Source organism: Thunnus maccoyii, chromosome 21 (assembly GCF_910596095.1).
Source record: "Thunnus maccoyii chromosome 21, fThuMac1.1, whole genome shotgun sequence".
NCBI lineage: Eukaryota > Metazoa > Chordata > Actinopteri > Scombriformes > Scombridae > Thunnus > Thunnus maccoyii.
In genome coordinates this window covers 8,483,630-8,497,714 of record NC_056553.1, presented here as the reverse complement: position 1 = coordinate 8,497,714, position 14,085 = coordinate 8,483,630, and the positions used below count along the sequence as shown (strand labels likewise).

Genomic DNA, 14,085 nt, shown 5'->3' with positions numbered 1-14,085 from the left:
TGGCTGAAGCCTTACATTGAACAGATAAATATAACAACGGTAGTGTTTTTCTCATATACTCTCTGCATGAAAGCAAATAAGCATATTTCCAAAAATGTCAAACTATTCCTTTAAAAGGCTGCAATATCAGTTGAGTCTTTATTGCCAGAAAGAACTTAGTGTCTCTTAAGTGTGGGTCAATACATACTACCCCTCTCTATATTAGTTTTTTTATTACATTGCTTGTTTCTGTTGTCTTAGCCTCCCTCTTGTTTTTGTGCACTTTCATTTACCCATTGAAGGGTCACTTTTTTTGCAAATAAGAAGTCATTCCCGTTAACTTGTGTAAAATGTTAAATTAAATAACACTTGGGGGCTGGTAGGCTATTAAAAAAACTCATCACTTGTATGATTTCCCCCTCTAAAGTCTTTATATTGAGCAGGAAAATAAGTCAACCACCCCGTTAGGAATACAGAGAGAGAGAAAAAAAAATCTATGAAATGAATATTCAGCCTTCCCACTCTACATGAGAGATGAGGCTGGGCTTCTGAAGTCACGGCTCCCTCTACAGTTTGTACAGTGGAAATTTTCCATCCAGTGCAGGAAAACAATCAAACTGACTGTGTTGAACAGTCGAGAGGACACAACGGGAGACGCGTCCGGAGAAACACACACATACACAGCCTTTACTTCTGAGATGTGTGTCTCCAAAGGCAGCGGGCACGTAAATATCTCTCCGGTGTAGATTTACATGTGGGATCTCCAGCATTTGAGAGGCTTATTTACTGTTTCCCTTCGGACAATCGGAACAATGTCTCATTCTTTGAATACTTGAGGAGTGACGACAACTTTCCTGTTTTCAGACTTCACCAGACTAATCGCGGAGGATAAAGCGTGGAAACTGGAGAGGGGGGGAAAAGGAGAGGACCCGATTTGACAATGCAAGGGGATCAATTTCCAGATCAGGATTTGCAGATTTAAGCACCAGGCAGTTAAGGGTGTCTGCAGCGGGATACCAAGCGATGTTGTCTGCGGAGATGCGTTGTTTGCCGAGGTTCATGTCCATGGATGTTGCAGCTCGGTCGGGGTGCACACGGAGTCTTTGGGTGGCTGTGATTGGACCTGACACAGACTGGGGCTGACTGATGTTTGTTCGAGAGGAAATGTTTTGGGGAGGAGATCAATATGAGTTAGTGGCGCACGCGAGGGGGGACATGCCAGTCTTCAGGAGCATCCATATTACTATGAGGACCGAGGAAAACATGCACACATAAGCTAAAGATTTTTTTTTTCTGTGTGTGTGTGTATATGTGTGTCTTGGATTGCAATTTAAAAGAGAACTGAACGATGTTTTCTCTACCAGACATTGATATTTAGTGTGATGTGTTTTGCTGCCTTTGCAAACTGTTACAAGATTGTTACAAGTGGATATGGAAAGTGTTTGTTCTTGCACTAAAGTTTTTTCTTTCTCCTTCCTCTTGACTATCATGCATGGGACTTTTTTTATATTGCACCCCGAACAAATATATATTTACCTGGATTTTGACTGAATCACAACTGAAGTTATGGGACATTACAACAACATTTTTTATGGAGGAAAACATCCAGCTCCCTAATTTTGAAACCCAGTAAAATGTATTCACAAATGCCGGGCAACATGGCAGTTAACTGGGTTGTATATTCTGTCTTTTTATTACCGCTGTTCGCAGTGGGGGCGGCTTTCTCGGGGGTCTTCAATGCCACGGACAGAGACATTTTTACAGATGATTTGCTGCAGGTCAAGCTCACACATGACAAAGCGACCGAGCAGTGGAAACACCACTCTGCTGATTCTCACCCCAACCTGTATTTTAACCAAGTGGATGTGTTGCACTTGAGGCAAAGGTCCTCCACCACCCACAGTCACATATTCAAAGTCATCCGGGCGGCGGTGCTCACCATGTTGTCCAATGTTCCTTTTTATATGCCCCCTGCAAAACACGAGGAGTTTACAAGCAAGTGGAATGAGATTTATGGGAACAACCTGCCTCCCTTGGCTCTCTACTGCCTGTTGTGCCCAGAGGACTCTGCTGCCCTGCAGTTTCTTATCAAGTTTATGGATAGGATGGCTGAATACCCAGACTGGAAGGTGACAAGTGCCCCTAATGACGAAGTTCCCATGGCGCACTCTCTCACTGGGTTTGCTACTGCCTATGACTTTATTTACTCTTACCTGGATGGACGGCGGAAGGATGTTTACCTCAAGAAAATTCGCTCTGAGACGGAGGAGCTGTATGAGCTCTCTAAGTACAGGGGGTGGGGGAAACAGTATCTCCAGAATCATCAAACCACTAATATATTAGCCATCATGACTGGTGCAATAGTGGTGGGTTCGCATGATGACCCAGAGTCCATGATCTGGAAACAAGTGTCGGTGAACTATATGGAGAAAACAATGTTTCTCCTAAACCATATTGTTGATGGGTCACTGGACGAGGGAGTAGCCTACGGGAGCTACACAGCCAAGTCCATCACACAGTATGTCTTCTTAGCTCAGCGCCACTTCAACATCGACAACATGCAGAACAACTGGCTGCGAGGACACTTCTGGTTTTATTATGCTACTCTGTTGCCAGGGTTTCAGAGAACAGTTGGCATAGCAGACTCCAACTACAACTGGTTTTATGGTCCAGAGAGCCAGCTTGTCTTTCTCGACACATTCATCATGAGGAATGGAACGGGTAACTGGTTGGCTCAACAGATTAGAAAGCACCGGCCCAAGGATGGTCCCATGGGGCAGTCATCTGCCCAGCGCTGGGCTACACTTCACACAGAATACATCTGGTACAACTCCCACCTCACACCACAACCTCCCCACAACTTTGGCAAAGCCTGGATGCATATTTTCTCAAACTGGGGTGTGGTTACCTACGGAGCTGGGCTGCCCAATGGTCAGGGTAATACTTTTGTCTCCTTTAAGTCTGGCAAACTGGGTGGCCGTGCAGTCTATGACATTGTCCATGACAAGCCTTACTCCTGGGTGGATGGCTGGAACAGCTTTAACCCAGGTCATGAGCACCCAGACCAGAATTCTTTCACATTTGCTCCTAATGGACAAGTATTTGTGTCTGAAGCACTTTATGGCCCAAAATACAGCTATCTTAACAATGTACTGGTGTTCAGCCCGTCTCCTACCAGTCAGTGTAACACTCCCTGGGAGGGTCAGTTGGGGGAATGCGCCAAGTGGCTGCGCTGGACTGATGAGGGGGTGGGTGATGCAAGGGGGGAGGTGATAGTCGCCTCCTCGCACAGGGACACCATGTTTGTGAGTGGTGAAGCTGCATCGGCTTACTCCCCCGCTATGAAACTAAAGAGTGTGTACAGAGCTTTGGTTTTGCTCAACTCACAAACGCTGCTGGTGCTTGACCATGTGGAGAAGTGGGGTGATTCACCAGTGAAGTCACTCAGTGCTTTTTTCCACAACCTTGACATTGATTTTAAATATGTTCCTTTCAGATTTATGGACAGATATAACGGTGCAATGATGGACGTGTGGGACGCTCATTATAAAATGTTCTGGTTCGACACCCAGGGTCACAGCCCTGATACCAGGATACAAGAGGCAGAGCAGGCGGCTGAGTTTAAAAAGAGGTGGACACAGTATGTCAATGTCACTTTTCCAATGACAGGCACCGTCAGCAGAGTGGCTTATGTGCTACACGGACCATATGTCAAAGTGTCCAACTGTAGATTTATGGATAATAGCAAGAATGGCGTGAGACTTTCTTTAACCATAAATAACACAGAGAAGATCGTCTCTATAGCTACAAACTACAAAGACATAGGAGCAAGGCTGACTTATTTAGGATTTGGAGGTCATTGTAAAGTGGAGGATAGATATCAAATCACACGATATGGCCTTGGGACACAACTCATCCCCAAACAAATAAGTAGTGATAATCAGCTGTTTGACTTTGGATTTACAGTCAATGTGATAGCAGGGGTTGTTCTCTGTGTGGCCATAGGATTTTTGACCATGCAGAGAAAGTTTTATGTCTGCTTCAGCAGGCTGATGCGTTACGCCCTCCTCTCCGTGCTCATCCTGTGGATAGCCGAGTTGCTGTTTGTGTCTAACAGCTGCGATCAGCTTCTCTGTGGGGTAAAATGGAAAGGTGCAGGTGCCAAAAGTGAAGTAAACAAACAAATCAGACTGTATGAGCAGCGCCGGCTCCCCCTCCCTACTGTCCTCATAACAACCCTTCCCGGTTCAGGCTCAGAAATACTCAAGCACCTTTTCTACAACATCTCTGACTTTGTTTACATTAGGGTTCCCACCGAACATGTGGACATTCCAGAGACTGAGTTTGAGTTTGACTCTCTTGTTGATGCCTGTGAGTGGTCAAGGTCAGATGCTGTGCATGGACGATTTAAGATTATCCAGGGCTGGCTGCATTCGCTGGTCCACAACACCAAGCTGCATTTGCAAAACATTCAGCTGGTGGAGGGCAGCAGGGTCAAACAACCCCAGAAAGTTGGCCCCTCCAGGGACAGAAAGAAAAGATCTAGGAGGAGGGAGCCAGCATCTGAGCTGAAGGGCAAACTGAGAGCCAGTCTGGACAGAGACGCAGAGTATGTTAGGGAGATGAGACGCCATGTCGCTGAGTATCCCAACACCCGTGTGGTCCTCAACATGCGAAGTGGAAGCTGGGCGCTCAAACTGCCTTTCATCCAGGAGGTTGTGGGACCTTCACTGAGGACAATCTATTTGGTCAGGGACCCTCGAGCATGGATTTATCTCATGGTATATAACAGTAAACCCAGCCTTTACTCGCTTAAGAACATCCCACAGCACCTTTCCTTGATATTCAAGGAGGATGCTGTCAGGGATGGTTGCCCAACTGTGGCACCAGAGTTTAAAATAATACAGAGGCTGCTGTCCCGTGCGGAGACAAACCCTGTCCTGATACTGGCTCATCTGTGGCTGGCTCACACCGCAGCAGTGCTGAGGGTCAGCGAGAGCCTCCCCGAGGAGTCCTACCTCCAAGTGAGGTTTGAGGACGTGGTCAACTTCCCCCAGGAAACCGCAGAGAACATTCACACATTTCTAGGGGTGCCCGTCTCACCCGCAGCCCTCAACCAACTTATATTTACCACCTCCACAAACCTGTACAATCTAATGTATGAAGGAGACATTTCACCAGCCAATATTAACATGTGGAGGCAAAATATGCCAAGAAAGGACATCAGATTAACAGAGGACATATGTTGGAGTGTGATGAAGAGGCTGGGTTACACCAGATTTGCCAGTTAACTTACTGCTGCTGGTCAGCTGATACGGAGCTGTCTTGTTTACTGTAGCTGCCAGTCTCACTGAGTTCTGTAAAGTTGTTTTTGCACTGACCTTAAATTTTAAAAAGATGTTACAAATTGAGGAAAAACTAGGTAGCATTAGGCTAAACTGTCTGTGTTCAAGTTTTTTTTTTCTTTTTCTGTTAGTTGTATTTTTTTTGGGTGTGTGTACAGTGATGTACCAACTACAACAACAGATGTTTGTGATGGAGGAATATTTTACATTAAAATGGGTGGAAGGAAGCTTCTGTTAATATTCTTTTCCCCCAGCAGCCCTTCACACTTACTTGTAGCACTCTTTTATTGAGTGATACTCTAGACCTTTGCTGTCTTACATGCAGCTGTGTCTTAAAGAGAAATGCCACTGAATTTCAGCATAAATTTGGTGTTTTTACAGCGTCTTAGAACAGCTCAGTTTCTCTGTGAAGATTATATTCTGTGTGTCTTAGTAAGAGATGAAAAATGGGAGTTTCTCCCATCCCTAATCTGTGATGTCAGAAAGCTGTTTCTGCAAAATTCATATCTGTTATTACTGGAATTATTTCAGCAAGATCAAGGGATATTTACTGGTTTTGGAACAGATATGTTATGAAGCTCATTAAGAAGTAAGGCTCATATTTATTGACAGTCTTAATTTGTAGCTTTGGGAGAGAGCTTTCACAAGGACTAATTTGGCTGTCATAAATTTTAATATCTGAATTTTGAGTGCTGTTTCCCTTTAAAACTGTTGAAAAATAATGCTGCATTGTATAGACTTTTGCAAAGCAGAGAAAATGATGACAGTAGAGGTAGTGCTTTATTGCTGTAATATAGACATATAAAAGAAATGGATTGTATTTTCATTATAAAGGGTACACCAATAGAGGGATTTTATTTGAAGCTCAAAAGATGTCAAGACGGTTTGGTGGCTTAGCACTTTCACAGGGACTGTTTTGATTGTATATGGGATTCAGTGCATTTTTCCAAAGCTAACTTTACTGTATGTACTCGATTAGCTTGGAAATATAAACATCTGAAGATATATAAACCTCTGAAGTTATTATGTCTAGAAGAAAGAAAGTTAGAAGTATTTATGGGTTCCAAAGACACATATCCCAAAGGATCAGGAATGAATATGATTATTATAACTCCCTTTGGCATTTATTGAATTAGATCAGAGGGAAGTGCTTAATAGGGATCAAACTAAAAAAACAAAAAACTGTCAGCCTTGACACATTTCTAGTCAAAGCAATTTCCAAAGCATCCCCCTCAGCTACTCATATTAATCTGCAAAATGCCATAACTGAGGCTTACCCTGTGTTTTATTGCTGTGCTAAGGCCCAGAGGAAATGCAAACAGCACAAGTTTCTATTTCCTGTCCTGGTCGATCAGATATCAAATGATCTTTTGGGCGTTTGTCTTGAAAGCGTTCAGAAAGAAGTGGATCGAGCAGGGGTTGAATATGAAGTATAGTTTTAAAAAAACAAGTCAGAGACCATTTCTACTCTGTGATGTTATGCTCTTTTGGCCAACAAGCTGGGCAAAAATATATGCTCCTCACTAACCTTTAATGCTGTCTCGCTTAAACATTTTTGTACTGTAAATGGATCACATTTAACATAAAGATGGTACACTCTATTATAGACTCTCAATCGCATCTGTACACAGGAAAAAAAAAAAAAAAAAACGCATTGTGCTCATTTGGAAATATCCATCTTTTCTCAGCTAGAAACAGTCCTGTTTGTTTTCTTCTCTATGAACACTGAAACCCTTGACTGCCTGGAAAACCTGTTTGATGTTTGTGGTCTTTGAATGTGTAGACTTGGCAGACATGCTTTCACTTTGGTGTTGCAATCCTGTTACCAACTCTGTTTTGTATTTGCTCGTGGGGATATGGTTCCTTGCTTCTGTGGCCTTGAATTACAATCATTTTCTTTATAACGGTTTTCTGTGGGCTCTGGAGCAGAAGGTGGAGATAATGTAAAGAAAATAATAAATTCATAAATATATTGGCAACCAGTCTCGATGCAGTGTATTATCTCGTACTAGGATTACATAACATCCGTCCTCATTAGCTGCAGATATTGTTATTACACCCGTGTTGAACTAGCTATTATCTATCACTACAAAAGACAGAACATACATTGTAATTTGTTCACGGTTTCTTTCACTATGGTTACTGCTAACCCACTAGTAAAATGTCAACTTATGCAGATGTCTCTGTGCTGCCACAATTATGCAGCAGCGAAATCTCCATTTTATTAGACACGGATGGCAGAAGCCTAATTGCTTATATGGGTGACGTGCATGACAAGGAGGAGCTAACAATTAAAAACATGTCAGGAAATTCTTATGTCATGCTCTGACTGAGATGGGAACTTGAGGCGCATTAAACATGCCTTAACTGGAGCAGGCTTTGAAAGAGCGCATGCCGTGTCTCATGTCTCAGAATGGTCTCAGTGAGTCAGTCATTTCATTACTCATTTGTTCTTGATCCCTCCTGTAACACTCTAATGCTTGGCAGGGTCCTCTTTGCCTAATCCCTCTATGCAGAGGCATATTATTCTCTGCAAAAACCTCAGGCAAATGTTTTGGAAGGGAGGTTTCTACAAGTCTGGACTTGCACTCGCTGGCTGTTAAGAGGCCTGTTTTGATTCTCTCTGGATTTAGGAGTGATTGGAAACAATCTTAATATCAGCACTCATCTTGACATACTTAAAATTATGCATCTTACTTTTACAGCAGCTCTAAATATATTTTATGGTACCACTTGCTCATAAAGTAAGTCATCTGTATATAGTGTTTGTTGTAATAAATTATTTTACTGAGGGTTAATTAATAATTTACTGATGCTACAGCACATTTATTTAGGTAAATATGTTTGCAATTTACTTAAGTATTTCCATCTTCCATCTATGTTTATTTACAGCTACAGTATATTTACTAGTTACTAAGATTTTACATAAGACTAACACAGGATGGGTTTATTAAATATGCTTCATTGGCTTTTGGCTTTTGATCCCTTACAAGAAGCAGTTGCTGGTTGGGTCACGCTTCAGATGTCCATGAGCGGTTAGCAGTTCCACCAAAGAGAGATTTCCCCCTCCAAACTTTTCAGATGGTTTCATTTAAATAAGTATTTGAAGTCAAAAGAGGCAAAATTATCCAATATGTCATGAAGAAGCAAAGTCCAAAAAAATGAATACAGGTTTTTGTAGCTTTTTTCTTCTTTCTCACCCCATTAATCCTCTCACGGCTCATCAGATTTATCATGTGACCGTTTGAGCGGGCCTGGCACCTGGACTAAACTACCCTCAGTAACTATACAGAAAACTAGCTGCATCTCATCCAGCTACAACAATAAAATCCTGCTTATGTATTGATGCATTAGGATTAAAATGTAACATATTTAGTCAAAGGGACCATCTTCTGCAGAATATTTCTACTTTTCATACTTTTATGTACCTTGGTTATGACCTTTACTTCAGTTGGATCTCATCTGAAAACTTTCCCACCAGCACCAGTAGTACATTTCCTTTATCTTAGCAACAGGGAATCTAGACCACGATCCATTTTATGTATTAACTATTTAACATTTAAAACAGACTTGATGGATTATTGTAAAAACCCTTTAATGACTTTTTCTTTTTACATTTATGAATGCAGATTACTTCATTTATTTTCATTCTATTTCTTTATTTATTTATAAATCATGATGCACATTGATCAGTTTGCCTACTAATTTTTGCTTATGGCTTATTAGACAGTGAAAAACTCATAAACCTTGATTAATAACTTATTGGCATTTTAAAACTGCAGACTTGGATTATTAGAACATAAGAATCATATCATTCATTAATCACTTGATTATCAATCACTCACCAGCACGACAACCTGGCAACCTCCAAATTTCTCTTATAAATGGCTTATAACTGATCTTTAAAACATTAGTCAATGATTAACCATTAATAAAGATATTAGTTAAAACTTATAAACCCTGATTTGAAAATTCCTCACTGGACTTCTTAACAAGATGGTACAAAACATTTATTACCTTGCTAATTGCTGCATCAGGCTAGTTCACATGTCACATGTTAATCTCCACCAATGAAATTCAACGGCAGCTTAGAGACAGGCTGAAAATAAAGCTATAGTCTGTTTCCATAGAATTTATTTCTCATCTGAAAATACTGTAACACAGCAGATGTCTGCTGCACAGAAAGACATTCATGTTTTATGTAAACCTTTTGATATCTGCTTGCAAGAAGCAGATTTGCAGAACTAATTTAAACTAGAAGGTTGTCTCATAGATTATCTTTGATATTTGATCACCAATACATGATCATTGCATGAAATAAGGTTTTGCAGAGAAAATGCAGAGGCTCTGCATTATAACCTAATTCCATGTAGCAGCTTGGGTAAGTGATCAAGTAGCTTTCTCAGACTATTACGTACATGGAGGTTATCCAGATTGAAAAGGAGACTCAATTTCAGCTGAGTAGTCATACCCTTCCCTGTTCCACCTTTATCTTTCACCACTGGTGAGTCCAAGTCCCAGGAGAGCCTCTCCCTCGCCGGCAGCCATCGCTCCTGCCACTGCTCATTAATTAACCTTTGCTGCAGCGACCATCAGTCAGAGAGCAGCCTGATATTCTGGAGAGGAGTAATCATTGATACTGTATAAGGCTATTGTGCTGGAGAATTAGCCTGCTAATGGAGAGCAACACCGTCATTGTTAAGAGTTTCAAAATTTAAATATGAATTTGATGTTCATGACTTGATGTGTGGAGTGTGTCTGCCCTTCAAATGACAGGAGAGGCTCGGGATGTATTCAGATTTTACCGACAAGGTGTAAGCAGCTGACAATGCTACTCTCCTATATTTAGTAATTTTCACTTTGGTAAACAACACCTATGAGGTCCCTCAGATCCCACTGTTCAAATTTACCTACTGATGACACTGCTGTGTTGGATAAGGGGAGGCGTACATCCCAGGAATTGCTATTAATAAGAGTTGACTTGCAAGGAAATATGGCGCGTTGTCAATTTGCAGCTGGTGGCAAGTCATTTCTGTTGTGAAAATGGGATCTTCCGTGCCAATAAAGCACAGCGGCAACTGCTAATGAAACCCAGTCTGGTCTTAGCGCAGGGAAATCAGACCAGATGAGGCATTTTGAATTTCACTTCAGGCAAATCTCTATGCAGAGGCAGGCTCACAGTTGTATATCAAAACGCTCCTTACAGCTTTAAACAGTCATTACTGCCAATTTTTTTTTTAGCATGACTGAATACATGATTGCCAGCTGAATTTGTCGAAATGAGATAATGCAACATTAATTGCTGAGCAAGACATTTAATAGAAATATTGTGTTCTCTGAGGATTTGTATATAAAATGTTACGCTTTCAAAGTCTATTTTCTTCCATTTGCTCATTGTACAAACACATTTTTAGAGGCGTCTGCTCCATTCCCGAAAGCTTAGAGTTTCTCTGACTATTCCCCAGTCTGAAAGTCAAATGAAAGTCTGTGGAAATTGAATTTTTCCCTGCTTAGCAATATGACACAGCGTTATGACAGGAGACTTTACTTTGAGAAGTTTCTGACTTCTTGACTTTGAAAGTGAGACCCTTCAGTATATACCAATATCCTGTCAGCTTAACCCGTCTCTCTTGACATTTTAGATAATCCCCTCTCTTGTTCTGTATATCATGGACAGTTTGCAAGGCAGACGGAGCTCTCTGGCTCTTGGAAACTGAGCCACTGTAGTGTTACTCTGTGAAGAGATCTTCCTTCTCCTATTTCAACCCTTGTGGTTTGCTAACCATGCAAAAATAAGCAAAGCCAGAAAAAAAGAGATAAAAAGAAAGAAAAACACAAAATCGACTAAATGATTTAACTGTTGTCTGACTAATGTGAGTTTACTAATTCTGTTATGGGAAGGGTTAGCCGCTGTTGTGATTTAATGAGCTGTTTCTGCTTATTAAAGCAAAAGGGTGGTCATGCTACAGCGTTTGAGGCCTTGTGTTATTCCGAGGTGTAGGATTGAATCCAGCTGGCTGGCCGACAGACAGACGGGGGAGAGGCCCTTTTTCCTGGATGACACACTCAGTAGTCCTTCATTACTGGGACCCAGAAACCATAACCCGGCTGTCGAAGCGTCGCTGCAGCCACCACTCTCCCGAACCATGTCTAGGCAGGGCTTGTCTGTCTAGGGGATCATTTTCATGTTTTATTTTATACACAATAGAACTGATTGTGGAGATACAGAGAGATGAAGAAAGGAAGAAGAATATATGTTTGAGTATTTGTGGGGGTGTCTCATTCGGCCTAATTACATCAAGCATGAGTCATTGATCTCTAATTAGTGGAATTTATGTCTTGAGGAGGAGTAACGGTCTCTATGACATTGGTCACAGTGTGCCTTGGAAACTACAGTAGAGCAACAGCTTGGTGTAAAGTCTCTAGAAATTCAATTACTAATGCAGGATTTCTGCTGCCTGTCCTCACTTACATATTCTCATCTCATAGGCTTTTTGATAGAGGAGAAATGTACAATAAATAACAGGAGACCTGACTGGGTGGTGGATTCATACAGTGTGAGCTTCTGAGATAAGCCAATCATTACACTCTACACAGATTTTATATCATCCGCGTCCTGTAGCTGTCCCACCTAGTGTGGCTATCTACACCTCTGCAATCAGTCCAAGAAAGCATTCCTAACTTAAAATGAGTTTTTCCCTCGTGGTAACTTTCTGTTCTTTTTCTTCAGAGAGAAACTTCACTTTCGAGAGGGGCCTTAGATTTTTTTTTTTTTTTTGCAATCACACTGTTGGCTCGACACAGCCTCCGACAACAGTGTTTTATTTTTAAAAAGAGACATCTTGACACTGACAGGCGGCAGGAGATGAGGGACATTCGTCACTCTTCTCTTATCCCGCGTGATTTTTAGCTGCAGAGGAAGCCAGATGGTCAGATTCTCTGCTCATATGGTTCTTTTCCTATGAGATTACAATTCCTGGCCTACTTGGCAAAAAAAACAAAAAAAAACAAAACAATAATAATAAGAGTGAGGAGATGCTAAGAAATGATAAGAATTGATTAAGGGCAGGACAACACCACCTTATTCTGGAGAGTAATTGTAAGGGGGAATTAGACAAAAAATCAACAACACAAAAAGGTGTAACCTTGTAAGAGGTGATAATAAGAGGTGCCATCCTTGCTGCCACACAGTGATGATGATTTAGTAGGTTTTACCAACTGTTAAATTGTCCTCAATGACCTGTTCTGTCAGGACAACATGATCGAAAGGGTACAGGACAAACTGAAAGAGCCATTCGGCTTGGTTTTATGGTGCTGCTCAACTGTGTATCTCTCCAAGCAGGAAACAGGACCCTTTGTCCGCCATCACCATGCATGGATTAACCTGCCCCGGGCAGAAAAAAAGAGCTGGTGGGCCCTCAAAGTCCATCATCTGTGTGTGTGTGTGTGTGTGCACTGGAGGCTTCATGTGTGTAAGTCACATACTGGACCACGATTGGCTCCAAACAAGCTGTGATATCACAAATCATGCTCATACTGTAGGTTCAAGGTGAACACAGAGAAACTTATTATAGCCTATTACTGTCAAACTTTGCACATACATCATTCTGCACAGTGAAGCTCAAATATCTAACTGAAGGAACGAGAAGAAAAATACATTTTTGAGTGGAGGGGGACTTTAAGAAGTGTATATCATTAAAAATCAAAGTGAACCCAGGGCTTTTGGAACTCCTGGGTAGTTATCCAGTTTGCCCAGTTGATAATCCAGCCTTGACCACCACACTTCCTGTCCTCCCTGTCTACTTTTGGATATCAGGAAGGTAGTTTGAGCCACTGATTAAAACAGAAAAAAGACACAGCAGATGACACTTTATGTACCAATTAACACTTGGTTTACAACATTTTCTCCTTTCTATTTGACCACTGTGCTGCTATGTAGCAATGTTTTTATGAGTGAGTCAGCAAAGGTCAATATAACCTTTGTTTACAAGAAAACTTGTTTACAAGAAAATGTGGTAGTTTTATATGCTTTTTCTTAATATAAAAATCCCCAACCTTTTCCTCAAATAATCCTGATTCTAAACTACACTGCTTTATACATGGCACATTTCTATTCTACACACCTGGTATCATATATTTAATTCACAAAATCCTCGGTTGTGCAGGAATTGGTGTGTTTAAATTTAAACAAGCAGTCACAGCAGTTTGTTTGGAGTAAATTGAAGAACTGGGTATTTAGCAGGAGCAGTGAATTGCTTGGGGGAAAGCAAGTATGCTGCAAAAGAAAGGAAAAGCCTTGAAGCAAAAAACAGTGCAGATGTCAGTGTCTTTCTAAGATAAAGCACTCGAAGATGAGAATTAAGGGACTGAGAATGAGAGGAGACACAGTGGCTCTTTTCTTAAACTTAGGTGTAGTACTATAGCTAACTAACAATAGCTTACAGGTAATTCCAGCAGATCTAACACAGTCTACAGCGAGTCCAGTGACTTTTAAATGCAGGTAACACTCTCGCATAATGACAGCAGAGGAATTAAGTGGAAAATACCAAAGCAATGTTTGTTTATCACAAAATGCATCACTGAGATAAAGGGAAACAGGAACCTAATAGATGTCACTTCAATGCTAAAATAATATTTGAAGTTTACTGGAGAGCTAGACCAATTCCTCTCTCTCACTTAATCACTTTCTGCCAAGAATGCCAAAAAGATGTGTGGCGCTGTAAAAACTAAGGCTTTTGTACAACACCACATGTAATGTAGA

The 14,085-nt window shown here is 41.2% G+C and overlaps 1 protein-coding gene across 1 annotated transcript; it reads left to right on the top strand.

Annotated features, from left to right (window-relative positions):
• Nucleotides 1–461: 461 nt before the first annotated feature.
• On the top strand, nt 462–7,303 carry LOC121888618 (dermatan-sulfate epimerase-like protein). The gene has a single exon (XM_042400237.1). The coding sequence runs from the start codon at nt 1,614–1,616 to the stop codon at nt 5,268–5,270; it is 3,657 nt and encodes a 1,218-aa protein (XP_042256171.1). The 5' UTR covers nt 462–1,613; the 3' UTR covers nt 5,271–7,303.
• The last annotated feature ends 6,782 nt before the right edge of the window (nt 7,304–14,085 follow it).